Source organism: Strongylocentrotus purpuratus, unplaced genomic scaffold, assembly GCF_000002235.5.
Source record: "Strongylocentrotus purpuratus isolate Spur 01 unplaced genomic scaffold, Spur_5.0 spur5_scaffold_16, whole genome shotgun sequence".
NCBI lineage: Eukaryota > Metazoa > Echinodermata > Echinoidea > Camarodonta > Strongylocentrotidae > Strongylocentrotus > Strongylocentrotus purpuratus.
The window spans coordinates 25696628-25714426 of NW_022145601.1; the positions used below are offsets into that span (position 1 = coordinate 25696628).

Sequence of the window (17799 nt, forward strand, 5' to 3'; positions counted from 1 at the left end):
TGAAAATGAAATTGCGCTAGCCAACTCAATGCCTAAATACTTCACAGACTCTTTTCTCTTGATTGCTTGATTATTGTGTGTCACTTTGAATTCAAATGACTTTTTAGAACTACTTTTAGAACAAAATAAAATGCTTTCTGTTTTTCCCAAGTGTAAAGAAAGCTTATTATCAGTCATCCAATCGACACACGTAGACAGCTGTTCACTGAGCTTTTCCTCAATATATTTAGGATCAGGATTTGAATAGAGTAGTACGCTGTCATCTGCGTACAATAATAGTTTGAAGTCTTTTATACAAATACACATATCATTTATATAACTTGAAAATAGAATTGGGCCTAAAATGCTTCCCTGAGGAACACCGCAAGTTATAGGCATTAGTTTGGAACGAATATCATGAATGGCCACTACTTGGTGCCGATTGGATAAGTAGGATCTAAACCAATCTAAACTTCCCTATATCAAAACCCATTAGTTGTAACTTCTTCAATAAGACGCAATGATTAACTGTATCAAAAGCTTTTTGCAGATCAAGGAGCACCATACCAACAAAGCGCCCTTGGGAAGTTTCTCTCCTCAAATAATCAGTCAAATGAATTAGACATGTTTCAGTCGAATAATCATGTCGAAAACCAGATTGAAATTCATAAATTATATCATTTTCTTTGAAGTATCTTTCAATTTGAACACAGACCGATTTTTTTCCCCCCCCCCCCCCCCCCCCCCCCTGGGATCCGCCACTGCCCACCAGTACCATGGTGGTTAGAGCGATCCATCAAGAGAACGATTGTTACCCTTCTCCATTTATTGTTCTATAAGCTTTTTTTTAAAAAGTTGAATTTTGTGTTTTGTAATTATAAAGAGAAAACAAATTTTGCCCCGGAGCACTGATCGAGCACTTGTCACGCACGCATACTGTGTACGTGTACGTAAACATAGATCTTGTTCTTTCAAAAGTAAGTTATCTTTCGCATATCGCGTCTTACGTGTCAAGAAATTGCATTGAAGAAGGTCTCACGGCGCGGCGGGCCACGGAATTATTAGCCACTTTTGCGAAGACTCTTCTTATTCTTCAAGACGCCCCTGTTCGAGTAATGAAGATAGAAGTATTTACCATGTTGACCATTTACTCGAGCCTTGCCTTTATGGTGCTTATATCGCTGTCTCATGCCTTATCTAAAGACGAAGTTCCAGCCGGTAAGTACAAGCGGAATCTCTTGTGTCCAGTGCCCCGTCGCGTCGGCAGAGGACAGAGCTAGCTGTCGATTGGTTCGGATCCGCCTCGCCTTGCCTTGCCTGAACTCCGCTCACGTTCACAACATACACGAGCTCCGTTCGCGCCCCAAGCCAGGGCTTAGGTCAGACTGGACTGGACCGACAGCTAGCTCAACCTGCCAAAACTTAGCGACTAACCTAGCGTTTTTCCCGTAGCATTGGTTGCATGTTGTCTGAATGAAAATGAAATTTGTTTTCTATTATCATGATTATTGTATTGTTATGTAGGGATGTTACAAAAAAATTAAATCTCCGAATTCAAGCTCTTGCTTTAGATCTATGCCATTAGACAGAGCTTGATAAGACCTTTTATTTGATGCCTCATTCATCGTAATAGCCCCAGTAATAAGAAAGTTATGCCAATTTTAAACACACAGAAATCATGTATTTAATTGCTTTGTTTTCCTTTGTTTTTAAACCAAAAGTTGTCATCTCAAATGTGACCGAAAGATTTTATTTCATTACATAAAATCGCCCCAAAATGTATGTAAATACACGAAAATCGCTAATCGGGCCATCATTTTTGAGTGACATTTTCACATTCCTCGTCCAAAAAACCATATTTCTCATCGATAGATTTTGCTGAAATTTCACCGAAAGCAAATTCACATGTTAACCAATCATCCTAGATACTTTTTTTCAAATCCTGTAGGTGGGATCAGGGTACAGAATGGCACTAAACACGGCTCTTGTGAAACAGTGCAGCAAAACAAACTGCTGAAAACATAAATCATAAAAAGTTTAGTATGAAATGAAAGATAACAATGTCATTCTTCTCATCCGATAGAAATCAGGAAACAAAAATCTAATCATCCATCAAAAGATCACATTTACGTAGGCTATCCAAATTGGTCTCCAATAGTGCATAACAGCCCCATGGCAGAAACCTTCATGGCGAAAGCACACACATTGTAACATACCTATATGTTATGCCTTGTTTTGTGTAGACTACATTTGTTGATTAATTGTTTACATTGAAAAATGATGCCCCATTTCATATTCAAAAGACTACATTACCCCTGGAACATCATCCTGGAAGATCATCTCCCTCCCTCCCTCCCCCCCCCCCCCCCCCCATATCCTGGAAAATCATTTTCATCGGACATGATCTGGGATGATTTTACCCCTGGATAACTCTCTGAAGAATGCATCCATGGGGTGGGGGTACTCACATAAGACATATTGGGGTGTGCCGCTGTAATGGATCACTTTTTCACAAAAAAATTCTCAACGTTGCATGGTCCCACATGGGTCAGTTTTTTCAAAATTTCCAAAATTTTCAAAACACTCGAAAAAAAACACCCGAAAATTGTGAAAAATAGGTCTTTTTTGGAGAAAAATTACCCCTAATAATTGGTAGGGGTCTCGAGGCTTGGGCAGCTCACCCCCGTCCAAACCAAATATGAGTACCCCCCCCCCCCAGGGATCCATACCCTTGAATTACATCTACATGTAGGGGTACCAGTAATTTTATTAGGGGGAAGTTATCTGAGGGATCATCGTGAGGGCAGATATAGTCCAGGAGATCTTTATTTGCGTGAAAAAAATATGTATGATTTTATTTGATATATTTCAATGTTGTATCACATCACTAATATCTATTCTAGCACTCTTATGGAGGTATACTATAGTCTGTTGTTGATAATGCTACACTATACTTCATAGAACAGCAAATAAATAGATATATAAAAAAAAAAATGATTAAACAATTAATGAAATTCATAGAAAAAATAATTAAACGTGATCATTTGGAAACAGCCTAACTATATGTACTATTAATCAAAAGTAATGGTATTTAGATTTTGTTTCCAATTAAGAGGTAACACTGTTATTTGAATCGCAGTGTATTATACATTATTCATCTTTTAACGTTTGTTTTACAAGATGTATAATTGATATGAACAATATAACACTTGTATCTCCATATGTCCACATTATCCAGGAAATGTGTAAATCATCCTACTTCATAGTAGAGATTTGTATGCATACTTGACCAGTATAGTCCACGCCTGCTCCAATTTGAATGCTGACACTGCAAGCCATGTGCCATGTCTCACTGCATTCTTGTGCCACGTCTCACTGCAGTCTTGGACAAAAGAAATTTAGAATACCCCCTTTCCCTAATCCCCTTACCGGTACCTGGGCTGGAATTCCTGGAAAAAAAAATTGTTTATAAGTAACTTAGAAAAAGGGACTGTTTCTACTTCAGTGATTTTGGTTGTGCTATCTTATTCTTTAGAATACCCCTTTCCTTAATTCCCTATATGTAACTTATACCCCATTCACAGTGGCCTCAAACACCGCGACAGCAGCGGGACTGTCCCGCTGCTGTCGCGGTGTTGTCTTCAGTGTGAAGGCTCGGACCCGTTATAAACTATCGCGGGATAACACCGCCTCGCGATAACGCCGCGACAAACTATCGCTAGGTTCGCCTAGCTACAGCAGCGGGACAGTCCCGCTGCTGTCGCGGTGTTTACTCAGTGTGAAGGCTCTCCGCTATAACACCGCGACAAACACGTGTGATTTGTTTACTTACCTATCACTGACCTCTTTTCTCCAGCAATGGGGAACATAAAGTGAAATAGAAATAAAGTAACCAGTGGATTCAAATTGATTTTATTATTATGTAGATATTATAATTATCCAAATAAAAATATTTCACACTTCAAAAAATTAAAATATTCTGACTGGAAGCAATAAAAATGCTAGTTTTTTTAAAAAGTAATATGATAAAACCCCGCGCTGAAGTATTTCCGGTCATATCGGGGTCACTCGCGGGTCATGAGCCATGCATACACGTGTTTGTTACGGAGGTAATAAAAATCACCCGCTGCAGCGTGAATGGGTACATGATATTTATCCCGCTGCTGCAGCGGGATAACTTTTCTACTGTGAATGCATTTGTAGCGGTGTTATGGCGGTGTCGCCGCTCCGCTACAACGCCGCTACAAATTTCAAAACCACTGTGAATGGGGTATTAGAAAAAGGGACTGTTTCTACTTCAGTGATTTTGGTTGTGCTACCTTATTCTTTAGAATACCCTATGGCTTAATTCCAGTAACTGGGCTGGGAAGAAAAAAAGTAACAAGTAGCTTAGAAAGTGGGACTTTTTCTGCTTCAGTGATTTTTGTTGTGCTACCTTATTCTTAATATGTACATGTATGTACATTGTATGTATAAATGGGACTTGTATGTACGTGTTGTCTGTTTGAACCCAGAAAGGCATTAGCTCCTATCATGTAACACAGAGCTACATGTAGTTAACACCTTTCTGGCTTCGAGCAGACAATGTATTTTACTTATTTAACATGTCTGGAACCCATTTTCACATACCAAACTTGTAACTTTCTTCTTTTCCCCCCTCTTTTTATAGGGGTTTGCTAAAGTTGTCACTGATCTGTTTCTCTGCATCTTTTAAAACCAACTTGATATCAGATTTGGCTTTCCCTTGAAACAAATAACAAACCCTCCAAATCTAAAGATGAATTGGTATCCCAAATTCCCAATAATAGCCTGGCTTCAAATCTTTTCAATTCGTAGCCCCATACACCCCTGTACCTATGGAACAAACTGCCCGCATCTTTAACAAACTGTCCGCATCTTTAACAAACTGTCTGCATTTTTAACAAATCGTAGTTTACTTGATTTAAAAAAAACATTTTAAAACAAAGCTCTATAATTATTATTATTATTATTATTATTATTTATTTGACCAATCGGAAAACATACAAAGAGTATAACAATCAGATAATACATAGACATTTCATAATACATTCAAACAGCTTTAGGAAAGTGGAGAGGAGATAGAGAGAAGGATACAATCTGCTGGCCAGGGGTGACAAAAGCAATTTAAATTGCTATTACTCGAAAGCATGTCACCCCCCACAGTCTGCATCCTGGAAAATTAAGAGTAAAGAACAGAATAAACATTCACAATATGAGAAAATAAATAAATATATATCAGGATAACAATAGTTGGAGCAATTACTATTACATGTATATCCTTGATTACTTTCATTACATTATTATGGGGCAATTCCACGGTAACGGAAGGACACTCAGACAAGATTTTTGAACTTCAGGTTCATACTAAAAGAACTGTTTTATTAGTATGTAATAAAGTATGGGGAACAAAATGTGTTTCAGTCAATTGGGAAGCTTCATCACCTTCACAAAGTTTGGATAAACACTAATTAACTGGAAAAACCATGTCCATTTTTATGTCCTTCCGTTACCGAGATAATTAATATGCACATTCTTAAACTACTTAACTATAATGACAATTTTTTGTGTGAAAATTAAAGGCACTTATATAGGTATTATATCTGTACTGTTTCACATCTTATACTAATAAAACAGTTCTTTTAGTATGAACCTGAAGTTCAAAAATCTTGTCTGAGTGTCCTTCCGTTACCGTGGAATTGCCCTATGTCATTACCATGGCTTTACGTTCATCACATAAATATAAAAACTTTCAAATCAATAACCTGGTGCTTACATTAGAAACATTTGATATGATTATTAATGGGAAGGAAAGTTACATAATGGAATAAAATGCTTAACAATAATTAAGCAATATTGATATTATTTCTAAGTGACAAAATAAACAAATTAGTCAGTTATGATCTAGGTAAGATGTAGAATTAATCTTAGGGTTTCCAAAAAGGCACTATAAAATTACATATCGGTTGCTTTTAAGTGACGATCAGCTTGAGAGAAATGGACAGAATTTGAAATCTTCTTAATTTGTTTAATTTATTCTTAGACTAAGGGATAGCACCTTCTATCCTCGGGAAAAGGTACTACATGTAATTAGTAATTATGTAAATTATTTAATTATTATTAATATCATTATAACTCATTAAGACTCATTAAGATAGGTTAGATAAACATTTGAAGGAAAAGGCATGTAGTCAAACCTGCTTTAGTGACCACCTGTCTATAAAGACCACATTTGGTGTTTCCCTTGAAAATGGTTTCTCATTGAAACATGTACTAAAGGAACCTGTCTACAAAGGCCACTTTTTGTGTTTCCCTTGGACCGTCGCTATAGACAGGTTTGACTGTAAGCATTTATCCTATTTCATGTGACTCCTTTTCTCTCTAGATCCTGTGTTTGATAAGTATGAAGAGATGGTTGCGTTACCTGGAGGAAAGTTCATGATGGGGTCATCGAAATCAGATGGCAAGGATGGAGAGAGTGTCCAGAGAAAAGTCACTGTGAAACCTTTTAAAATCAACAAGTATCCTATTACTGCAGCATCATTTAGGTAAAGATTGTCATTATCATGTCTTTGTTGATTTCTTTGTATAAAATTTCTCATTAAATAATCTGTGTAAAAGTAGAAAAATCAGTGAAGCAAATTAGGGATAGTTTTAGATCTCTTTTCATCATCGCTTTTTTTTAATCTTTTATGATTTAAAAGATATTCCTCCAATAAAAGGGGACACTTACATGTTTTTTTTTACAACGTATGAAATGCCCCTTCCATTATTTCTGAATTCCTTTTAGTACAGTATGGCTGGGAACATAGTCCAACTATGACATCATATACACTACTGTGAATGTATTGCCAGTTGAAGGTTCTCCATATCATTAGTGATTTGACCTTAGAGGTCACAAGTTGCGTAACATTTGTTTTAATTTGTCTATTATCAATTGAGTATCAGATTTTTTTTGTATGAAGGTCTGGCCCTCTAAAAAAAGAAAAGACAAAAGTAGGTACTAACAGAAAGAATAACGCATTAAAGAAGCTTTTATGTTCTTTTGATATTCTCCCCCCCCCCCTCCCCACGTGTCTCATTTTAAAAATAAAAGTCATCAATCTCTCTTCCTTCTGAAATACAAATAATATTAAAATGACATGTACTGTCTACAGTGTATGATACATCTGCTGAAATTGAAATATGATCCTTCTTTGATAATATCCTGGTAATTTTGTTCCTTGATTACCAGAAAAGAAATCTTTATCAATCCATATTTCAGTGCTGATACAAAAAATATTAATGCAGGTACCATTTTGATACATCACTCTGTATGCAATCCTTCAAAAGGCTTATCATTCATTTTCTTAGTTTAGACAGTACCAGTAAATTTGAAAAGTTTTTAATCTGTACATTTGCTGATTTGAACTTTGAAGCAGAAAAAAGAGAGGTGAAATAAAAAGCATGTGTTCTTTCATTTTGTTTTATAGCAAACTTTGAGGCATTACATTAAATTCATATTGAATATAAACCAGATTTTTACAGTGAAGCTCAAAATTGATAATGTTTTTGAAATAATTTGTTCTATGTATGCCAATGCAACCTATGTCACCTAACAACCAGTCAGCATGTATCATATACATGATGTAGTATACTGCTATATTATGGATCTTCCTATTAAAGCTTGATTGAATGATACTGATTCGACAAGCTGTTACCATTATAGGAGAGTTTTCCATCTCGGTTATTTTATGCAAACAATACTCACTCTAATTAATTAAATATTTGTACTGTAGATACAGGAATTGAGAAATGTATTATGTGTGGTAACCAAATCAAATTATATTAATAGTAGGCATATAATTTTAGATATCGGTACATGTAATTATGTTAGGTGCATGTTTAACATGTTAGTTAAAGATAAACTTGAGTTCTGGTAATTCGATTGCATTGTGAAAGAAAAGGTGTGGAATGGATCAGAAAAGTTGATCATGTAGCATGTAAGTAATGGTGTGTAATGTAAGGTTCTGGAGTCATCAAAATCATCATAAATTTGGCAGAGTCTTGGTAAAGTAACAATCACTTACACAGAAAGATGTATATGGGACAACACACATGGTGTCGGGGCTAGTACTACCCTGATTTCCTTTTCTTTCTATGCTCATTACTCAGCCAGTATACATTTTCTTCTAAAATTGTTTGGCACATGACATTTATTTGTAATCTTGAACATTCAGTGTAAGTTTCGTTAGATTCTGTGAGAATTCATTTTCTTTTTTTTACCAGAACTCAAGTTTATCTTTAAACAATTGTTTGTCTGGTTTTGTATTTCATGAGCCAGCCATAGAACATGCATCGTATGAACAGTGTCGGTGAAAAAAATTGTGTGGTGAACAGAAGGGTATTGAATTCTATCCTCTTATTTTTACAATTAACATTCTTCTGCTGCCCTGGAGACCTGGTTTCCACATTTTTTATGGGATGGTGTATTTAAAAAAGAAGAAAACAATATGTACCCTTTTTTATTTGCATTACTGCAGAACTCACCAAAGAACTCTCTACAGAGTAGTACAATACATGTAGAGGTATTTCAAACACAAAAGAAGGTCTCGGCAAACGAATTTCAGATGACTGCACATGAATGAATATATTCCAATTACGTGTATTAGCGATTTTGATCTGTTTCATTCTTCTAGGAAGTTTGTGAGAGCAAAGAAATACAAGACAGACGCAGAGAAATATGCCTGGAGCTTTGCATTTGATGCGTTCGTTCCAGAGGCCATCAAGAACACTATTGAGCAGAGATTACCTGTAAGTGAAGAAGCCTATTTTTATTAAGATTTAAGAATAGAATATTGGTCTATATTTGGCTTCTTTACAGATCTCATACACTTTATATTGCACACATATACCGTACTTGTAGCTGGATATGAACAGATACCATGCCTATTTGATACGAATCATAACAATACACGTGCATGTGTGACCACACCTGTGAAGATATTACATTAGATTTCTAATTGTGTTTGCTGAACATCGCATTTTCTTTCCTTTTCTCACGGTTTCAGTTTGTTATAGGTACCGGTATACATATATTTAAATCTTTCACAGTTTTATTTATGGGAGGGAAGGTGGAAGTATGTCATATAGTTAATTTTTTCTTTTTTTAATTTCAGAGTGCATTTGCATTTTAACACCATTGCAGTTGAATGCATGCAGATACATGATGCAGATATATACTGTATGATACAATTTGGCAGCAACTTTGTACATTTTTTGTAAAGCTGCAATGAGAAATCATGATTGATTGAAAGAATGGGTCACTATCAGCTCACTGTAACACATTTAATAAGTTATCATTCTGGTATACAGGGGTTTATCTAAAATGGAGCTTCAACAAATCATGTAGGCGATCTGTTGAAAAGAAAAGAAAATATACCAGTCATTATAAAATGAAATTTCTGTTTGCTTTAGGGTGCACCCTGGTGGATTCCAGTTCAGAATGCTTATTGGAGACAGGTAAGAAATGATTGGGAATATTGAATTGAATTGAATTATTCACTACTTTAAAAAAAACATGCAAAGTCAAATAATACAACATGATATTTCTTACAGATACAGATAAGCCAATAAAATGGAAAATAAAATGTAAAGAAAATTACAAAGGCCATGCACTATGAACATGACGACAAAGAAAGCGGACAAAATATACAGTTCCTCAGATAGACAAAGGAACATCCCTTCACTGCTATTATGTAAAAAGGGAATATGCATGTGATACCTGTTCTACACATGTTTTACATAATAGCAGTGAAGGGATGTTCCTTTGTCTACCCGAGGAACTGTATATTTTGTCCGCTTTCTTTGTCAGTTATATTCATAGTGATGATAGTGTGACTTAAAATTTTGAAAAAGTAATTATAAGAAAGTCTGTTATATTGGCTAGAAAGCATAATTTCAAATATTCACAGTCAGAACAAATATGTAGAACTTTGTCTTTAGATTTTATTAACTGCTTTGATGTACTGAGATCATACAACATAATGTTGACCTCAAATTTTACATTTTCACTTTTAATTTCTATATCCAGTATCCTTAATTCCTCTACATGTAAGTCTATAATCTATGCACCACTTTCTCTGAATTTTGTCAATAGATTTAAAAAACATTTATTCTAAGTTGCTCCATTTTATTTTTTTTATTTATTTCTGAATTGCACTAAGAGACGTATAGTATGTAATAAGATCACTGCAATACCAAGGTGCTCTTGGCATTTTAAAATTTCAAACCCCATCAATTCTGTATGATTTGCGTCAATTTGTTTTTCTTCTTCAGAATTTGTCTTTGTCGTGTATTATATTTATTTATCAATACTTATTGTTGCAATACTTGTGAGTAAAATACAAGGCCTTTAATTTGTTTTTAGCCAGAAGGTAAAGGAAGTGGCATCGAGAATCGATTGAACTACCCAGCCGTTCACATCAGCAATGTCGATGCTAGAGCATTCTGTCAGTGGCATGGATGGAGGTTACCAACAGAACCAGAATGGGAGTTTGCAGCTAGAGGGAGTCTAGAAGGTGAGTGTATTGGAATGTAATAAAGGGGTAATGAGTGGTGTTCCACAAGGCTCTCTACTAGGCCCACTTTTGTTCAGCAACATGTATGATGGCATGGATGAAGGTTACCCGAAGAAGCAGAGTGGGAGCTTACATCTAGAGGGGGTCTGGAAGGTGAGAGTATGGGGGCTTTTATAGGCATCTTCCCTCAATATGTGTAACATGTGGTCCCAGAGGGCTGTCTACTAGGTCCACTTCTATTCTGCACCAAGTGTGATCAGAGTCACATTGATACTAGAACATTACCCACAGAAACAGAATGAGAGTTTGCAGTTCCATGTAGAAGGGGTCTAGGGTGGGGGGGGGGGGGGGAGAGGGGGGTAGAGTAATCTTCCCTTAATACCTGTAACATGTGGTGTCCCACAAGGCTCTGTACTAGGCCCAAATCTATTCTAGTCGGGTATGATTTGGAGTTATATAATCTGATTTCTTAATGCCCTACATGTATAACATGGAAGAGATCTTATCAATTCGATATCCAGTGGCCCTAATATTTGAAAATGTTATGACTTGTACTAAGATCATCTAATGTTATTTGAGATATTTTGTATACCAAATTTGATAGAAGTTTAATAACAATATTTTTCTTTAACTATCTTTGTATATTCTTCTTTCTTTGAAGTATAAATTTGAATTCTCTCCTTTGTTTTTCTCCCCCACCCCCTCTCTCTCTCTCTCTCTCTCTCTTTCTCTTTCCCTCTCATATTCTGTTTACTTTACAGGCAAAGAGTATCCTTGGGGAAAGAAATTTGAAAAGAATAGGATGAATATTTGGCAGGTGATACACACTTTCTTCTTTTTTCTTCAAAATCTTTAGTAAACTGGTGATCTAGAAATTCTTCTAACTTGGTTGAGCTGGAGATGTTTACTATTGAAACAGATAAGAGAGTTAAATATCTTTAAACAAATTTACCCCCCCCCCCCAACGAAACCCCCCAAAAGAAAATTAGTTAGTATGAGATCTTCTGCAACTCATGGAAGATGGAATCATCTTTTGAAGATGTTAATGCAATGAATAAATGTAGTGGTGCCCTGCCAGTGAATATACACATATGTAGTAGCAGAATATTTGCTTAATATTTGTTTCTTATTTTGTGGATATCACATTTCTTTAACATTACATTTAGGTCTATATTTGAGACACCATGAAGCTGGAGTAGTTATAAAATGAATTGGCTACGCTATTAATTGGAGTAAACATTGTTATAGTTGATAGGAGACATAGTTTCTCACTTCTAGTATGTCACAAAACTTGCCCCAACCCTATGGCATGACCCATCTAGTTGTGTAATATGTGTATGTCAATACTTGTTCTATTGTCTTTAATCTTCTCTCTTTTTTTTCTCTTTTTTTTTTTGCTGAATAGGGCAAATTTCCCGAAAAGAATACCAAGGCTGATGGGTATCATGGCGTAAGTCCTGTTGATGCATTCCCACCTCAAAATGATTATGGTGAGTTTATTTTCTTTCTATTCTACACTGTGTTAGCTTTCAATTCTAGTCAAAATAGTGTTGATTTTATAATGAAGAGTGGCATGTTGCTTTCTTTGTTCTCTGCACAGTTGCTTTTTTGGCACATGTGCATTTTTGCACAAAACAATACGCAACAATTGACGGGAGGATTACTTTGTGCAACATAATGGCTTTGAACATAATCCTTTTATGGTCTGGATTAGCTCCATGACAGCTGTTTTAACAATTGTATAGATTAATCTTGCACTGGAAATAAAAAGTCTTCAAGCTTTTGCTATATCCATCCCATGATAAATACAATGTGACACAGGGTGATTGTGTATATGGCAAATAAAGAGTTAATGACTTGATATTCACCAGAGTTAGGCCTGTAACCAATCATCGGATCGACGGTGTCGCTCCGATCTTCCAATCGATCAAAGCCCCAACTTACAGGGGTTGTGACAGACCTCTCAGAAGGCACAAAATTTGATGCTCAAAACCAGTATCTCTGTACAAGTGAGGTTTTTTGTGTGTGTATGTCACATACAACTTGCATTACAATTAGAAAGGTATTCTGCCTTTAATTTTGTCACCAGTACATTTTGTCCAACAAGTTTGAATTATCCGTAATAAATGAGGGGTGAATACTAACAAAAGTAATATTCATAGTATACACCAGTCCTATACATGTACATGTATATGTATATTTTTAATGTTAGAAAATGTCAGTTGTTTATTTCACAATTTGGACGTCTCTTCTATGATACACATACAACATGTAATCACTCTGTGTATGGTGCTTTATAAATTCTGAATTCTGATTCTTTTTCTGATTTATTCAATAACCTCTCAATGCTTTGGTAGATCTGTATGACATGATCGGCAACGTCTGGGAGTGGACGTCGACCAAATTCAGTGCCACGCCCAGTGCCAAAGATGACGCCCCCTCCCCTGCCGGAGAAGAGGAGAACCCCTCCCAGGTGCGCTTTGTCTTGAGGGGTGGCTCATACATCGACTCCAAAGATGGAAAATTCAACCATGCTACTAGAGTCACAACAAGGTTGGCATTATTATTTTTTTCCTCTCAATAGACCAGTTCATAGTTTAATAGCACATGTCCCAAATGACCCCAAATATCCCCAGATCTTCGAAACATGAGGATCCACTTTGTACATTTTGAAATAATCACTCCTATAACGATAGAGGTGCTACATAGTGAATATAGTGAATACTCTCTTAACAGAGGAGGAGGCACGATAGCTCAGTTGGTAGAGCAGTGGTCTCGTAATCCAGCAACCCAGGTTTGAAACCAAGTCAATGCGCTAGTGCCCTTTGGTAAGGATTAATCCTCATTACCAGGTCTCTCGGAGAGGACCTAAATCTGTCGGCCGTCTGGTTGCTTACTAACAAGCATTTATGCTTTCTTAGCAGTCTAGTAAAATAAACACCACCACTTTTAACATTCTACTAGTAATAAAAAAAAATTGTAATGAGATCAGGAGTAAGATTAGAACCGTTTCCATTTTTTCCCTTTCTCAAAATGTTCTTTTTTCAGAATGGGTAACGAAGCAGACGCTGGCTCCGACAATTTAGGATTCCGATGTGCTGTCTCGTTACCTACTGGTACCAGCGAAAAGAAACCAAAGGGAAAGAAGAAGAACGCAGATAATGTTGCAAAAGAAGAACCTACAGTGACGGAGCTTCCAGAGGGTGCCAAATTTGTGCGACCGAACCCAGCAGATTTAAACGGGAAGGGAAAAAAGAAGAAGAATCGAAATGAACTTTAATGAAAATTTCCTGTTATTAGTTTTAGTTATTAACCAATTTCAATTCGGTAGCAATACATGTACAATCCAAGGAAGAGGTTTACAGTGCTGTATTTTAGGGTTTCCTTCTGAACTGAAATGATCTTTAAAGCCTTTCTGCACTAGTTTGGCCAGGAGGGATTAGACCTCCCTGTCTGGTCACTGGCAGGTGGTTATCTCATTAAATCAGCTCTCAATCAACATAAGAAAAAGGGGACCATGGGGGACAAACGGTCACCGCTTAGGTATTGTTTTTTATATAGAGGGCGCAAGCATCTATTAGTAGTGCAGTGGGGCTTTAATGAACATTTCCTATTGTCAGTTTTAGTTATTAACCAATTTCAAATCTGTAGCAATACAATCCAAGGAAGAGGTTTACAGTACTGTATTTCAGGGTTTGGTTTTTATCCTGTTTACTACTTAATTGACAGAATTTACGTAGGTTTAACAAAGGATCTCCCAGTTACTGTTAAAAGCTAATGTTTAGCAAAGCTGGTGCTATTTCTGTAACATGTTTTAATGGGCTGTCCTAAAAAATGAGACTTGTGCCGGTTTCTTGCAGCAAGTCCCAAGTTCTCCATGTTTTACTCATTATGATTTAATTGAATCCGGAAAATAAATAAATAATGTAAATGCCCAACTGAGTGGTAATTCCACCGGGGGAAAAAGCTGCACAAAATTGTTTAATGTGATTTTATTTAATATAGATGTATATGAATATTTGTTTTTAGAGCAACTAATGTCTTCTTCTCAAAGAGGTAAAGAATAAGTGTTGTCAGGAAGAGAAAATCCCTCCACTTCCATGTAAACCTCTCCTTGGATCTCATTGGGGAAATTAATAAATTTGGTGGACTTCAGAAGTATTTTTTGTTGTTGTTAGTTTACTAATTATGTATAGTTTATTGTTACTTTTATATCCATGTGGCAAATGCCATAGTCAAAGTTTATTGTTTATTTTCTATTGGTGCCTTTAATAGCATTTTACCAAAGGTATAAGGAATTTGTCTGGTGGATTCATATACATTGTATTTTGAAAATGTTCTTTCCCCGTTCAAGCACAATTTGTAAGGTCATTTGAGAACAAGAGGGGTATTAGCACATTTTGTCATTTCATTAAAAATCATAATGGAATGAGAAGGGTGTCATTACTCAATAGGTCTTTGATATTACTATATTTAAGCAGTAAAATATTAAACAGATTTAAAAAAGTAGCAGAACAGCCGGCTCTGTACAAGAACATTTGATATTGTATTATCCCATGAATTGAATTAACACCCTTCTGAATCTTGTTGGACATCGTATGATAAAGTTTTGATACTCCTGATTCAATGTAGGTGTGTTTTCAACCATCGGGATAGACTTTACAGAATATATCTGTATTTATTGTTACTTCTATGAAGGTGATGGTACACGTATCTTTTTCTTACAAGTGAATTTAAAGTTATTTACTCTCTATTCCTGTATTTCATAACTCCCACCTTTTTGTGTGTGGTTCTGTAACCCCTAAATGCGATGCTTGGCTAAAACTGTTACCCCTTGTTGGCAACTATCTGTTAATTTAAATGGGATCAGTTTCATGTATGAACCAGTCATTACCCTGTGAAAATACAAAATTATTCCCATAGGGGTCTTGACCCTCCAGTTAAGACCTACATGTACTGCTCCTTTTTCTTGGATTTTTTCCTCCAATAATTGTGAAGATTGGTAGTAATCCTGAAAAACAAGCTGTTCTGCTCTATTATTACAACTGATAGAAGTATTGTACAAAGGGTATTCACTCAATGGACCTGTTTGTTAACTCCTCATGGGAATAACCGATACATTTCGTTAAATTTGGCAAGAAAAAGGCAAGTTCATGTATCTGAAATGAATCTTTATGTATAAATTGTACATGTTAACAAGGAACCATTTCACATTGCAAATAAAACTATTGCCAGTTTGTTAGGATATTTGAAAGAACCTTCAATGACAATATTGTAAAAGCTGACGACACAATCATGTTTGTCCAGAATTTCCATTCAGTGAATCACAATTTGTATTATAGCATACAACTGGCAATAAAATATAACTGTACAACAGTATGTGATTTGTTCAATTTTCAAAGGCTGATATAGAGGATATTTTTGATAATCTTCAGTATTGTTTGTAGGCAGTAGTACATTGTAACAATGTGTATACATACCATGTACCAATCATGATAACAAATTAGTCTTCCATTTCATGCATGAGAAAATGGTAGCGTAATAAAGTTGATTCGCGGCTTGCATTCTTCCACAAGAAATCATTCAATCAAATAAGAATAAGTAATTATGTTGGTGATTTAAGACCATTTATGTTCCCATATGGTGAATTGAGAATCAATTTGAACCCACATTCAGCTAAAATTTAAAGGGAGATCCAATTTTGATAACCTTTGGCTTTAAATCATGTGGAGAACTTAAAGTTATTTACTCTCTATTAAGTAAAGTTGATTCGCGGCTTGCATTCTTCCACAAGAAATCATTCAATCAAATAAGAATAAGTAATTATGTTGGTGATTTAAGACCATTTATGTTCCCATATGGTGAATTGAGAATCAATTTGAACCCACATTCAGCTAAAATTTAAAGGGAGATCCAATTTTGATAACCTTTGGCTTTAAATCATGTGGAGATACACTCGAGCAGGTACAAATAACAAAGGCTGGATCCGTTTCGAATTTGTCTTTTAAGTACAAGCATGTTTGTTGATAGAAGAATCACATTTTTGGCTGGCTAGACACTAACGTTAAGCTTCTGTGACTTATGCTGTAACAGTGCAATTTGTTGAATGCAAAGGTTATATGAAGTAGCTTCGTACATTTTTATTTTAAAGGATAGAGTGGAAATTTTTCAAGTCTCAAAACATATCTTTAGATTATCCAATCTTGAAATAAATATTTTTTGAGTAACTTGAATTCCAATTTTCTATGGTGCTCATGTTACAATAGAAAAGATTTCATCGACATGTATTTGCTACACGAGGAAATTCATTTACATGCACGTCTACATGTAAATGTAAATATGAAAATACAATACATGTACATGCATACTTGACCTAAAACATGTATCGGTCGATGAATACCGGTATGTATGTGCTTTTAAAATACATACAGCAAATACCAGAGTGCTTGTAATCTGTCAATAACCACCTTGAATTTCATTATGGATGTACATGTATCATCAACTTGCCTCTTTTTTGTTAAAACGATATGTTTAGATATGATTAAATCATGAATTAATAAGAGCAAATTAACTTGCCCCAACTGCCCATGCATTCATGCAATTTATAATCATGTGATATTTAATGTGCATGAACATTTGAAAATGTATTTCTTCAGAGGCTAAGCAATTGCATTATGTTTTGTTTACACAACCTAATAATAAAATACAATAAGAATCTTTAATACTTGTGTGCTTATTTGTGAAATCTTTGAACTCCTGTAAAACATGAGAAGGTGATTAACTCTTGTCTCAATCCAAATGAGTTTGGACAGTTTCTGTTTAGACTTCCAACCCCAATATGATTTTATTTTCTCCCTGGGATCTTTTTAAATCCCCCCCCCCCCAAAGGAAGATATTCTTAATGAAAGAAAGTCCATGTCCTGTAAATGAAATGCTAGTGTATAAGGCTATGGAGACTACACTGTGCACATGTAGATGTATTTGTGAGGCTGCATCAGCAAAATCTACCCAAGCTCCAGCTGTGTATTATGACCTGTTGTTACAGCTTGTTATTAAACTTAAGAATATAATTCATGTAATATTGAGTTTTGGTATTAGTTGAAAAATCAATCTAAAAAGTTCATTCAGGCAGTTGATATAGCGTTAGGACTTAAAAAATATAAATAAACAAAAACAAGCTCAAATTGCATTAACTAAAAGAGAAGAAAAAGAATGTTAATAGACTGCTGCGTTTTGCAAGTGT

The 17799-nt window shown here is 35.5% G+C and overlaps 1 protein-coding gene across 1 annotated transcript; it reads left to right on the forward strand.

Annotated features, from left to right (window-relative positions):
- The first annotated feature begins 990 nt into the window (after window positions 1-990).
- Window positions 991-15935, forward strand: LOC576301 (sulfatase modifying factor 2). Its single transcript, XM_030987137.1, has 9 exons — window positions 991-1197; window positions 6383-6545; window positions 8676-8790; window positions 9454-9498; window positions 10406-10556; window positions 11318-11373; window positions 11962-12046; window positions 12914-13109; window positions 13605-15935. Exons 1-9 carry the CDS (start codon window positions 1095-1097, stop codon window positions 13834-13836), a joined length of 1146 nt encoding a protein of 381 aa, XP_030842997.1. The 5' UTR covers window positions 991-1094; the 3' UTR covers window positions 13837-15935.
- Window positions 15936-17799: the final 1864 nt, after the last annotated feature.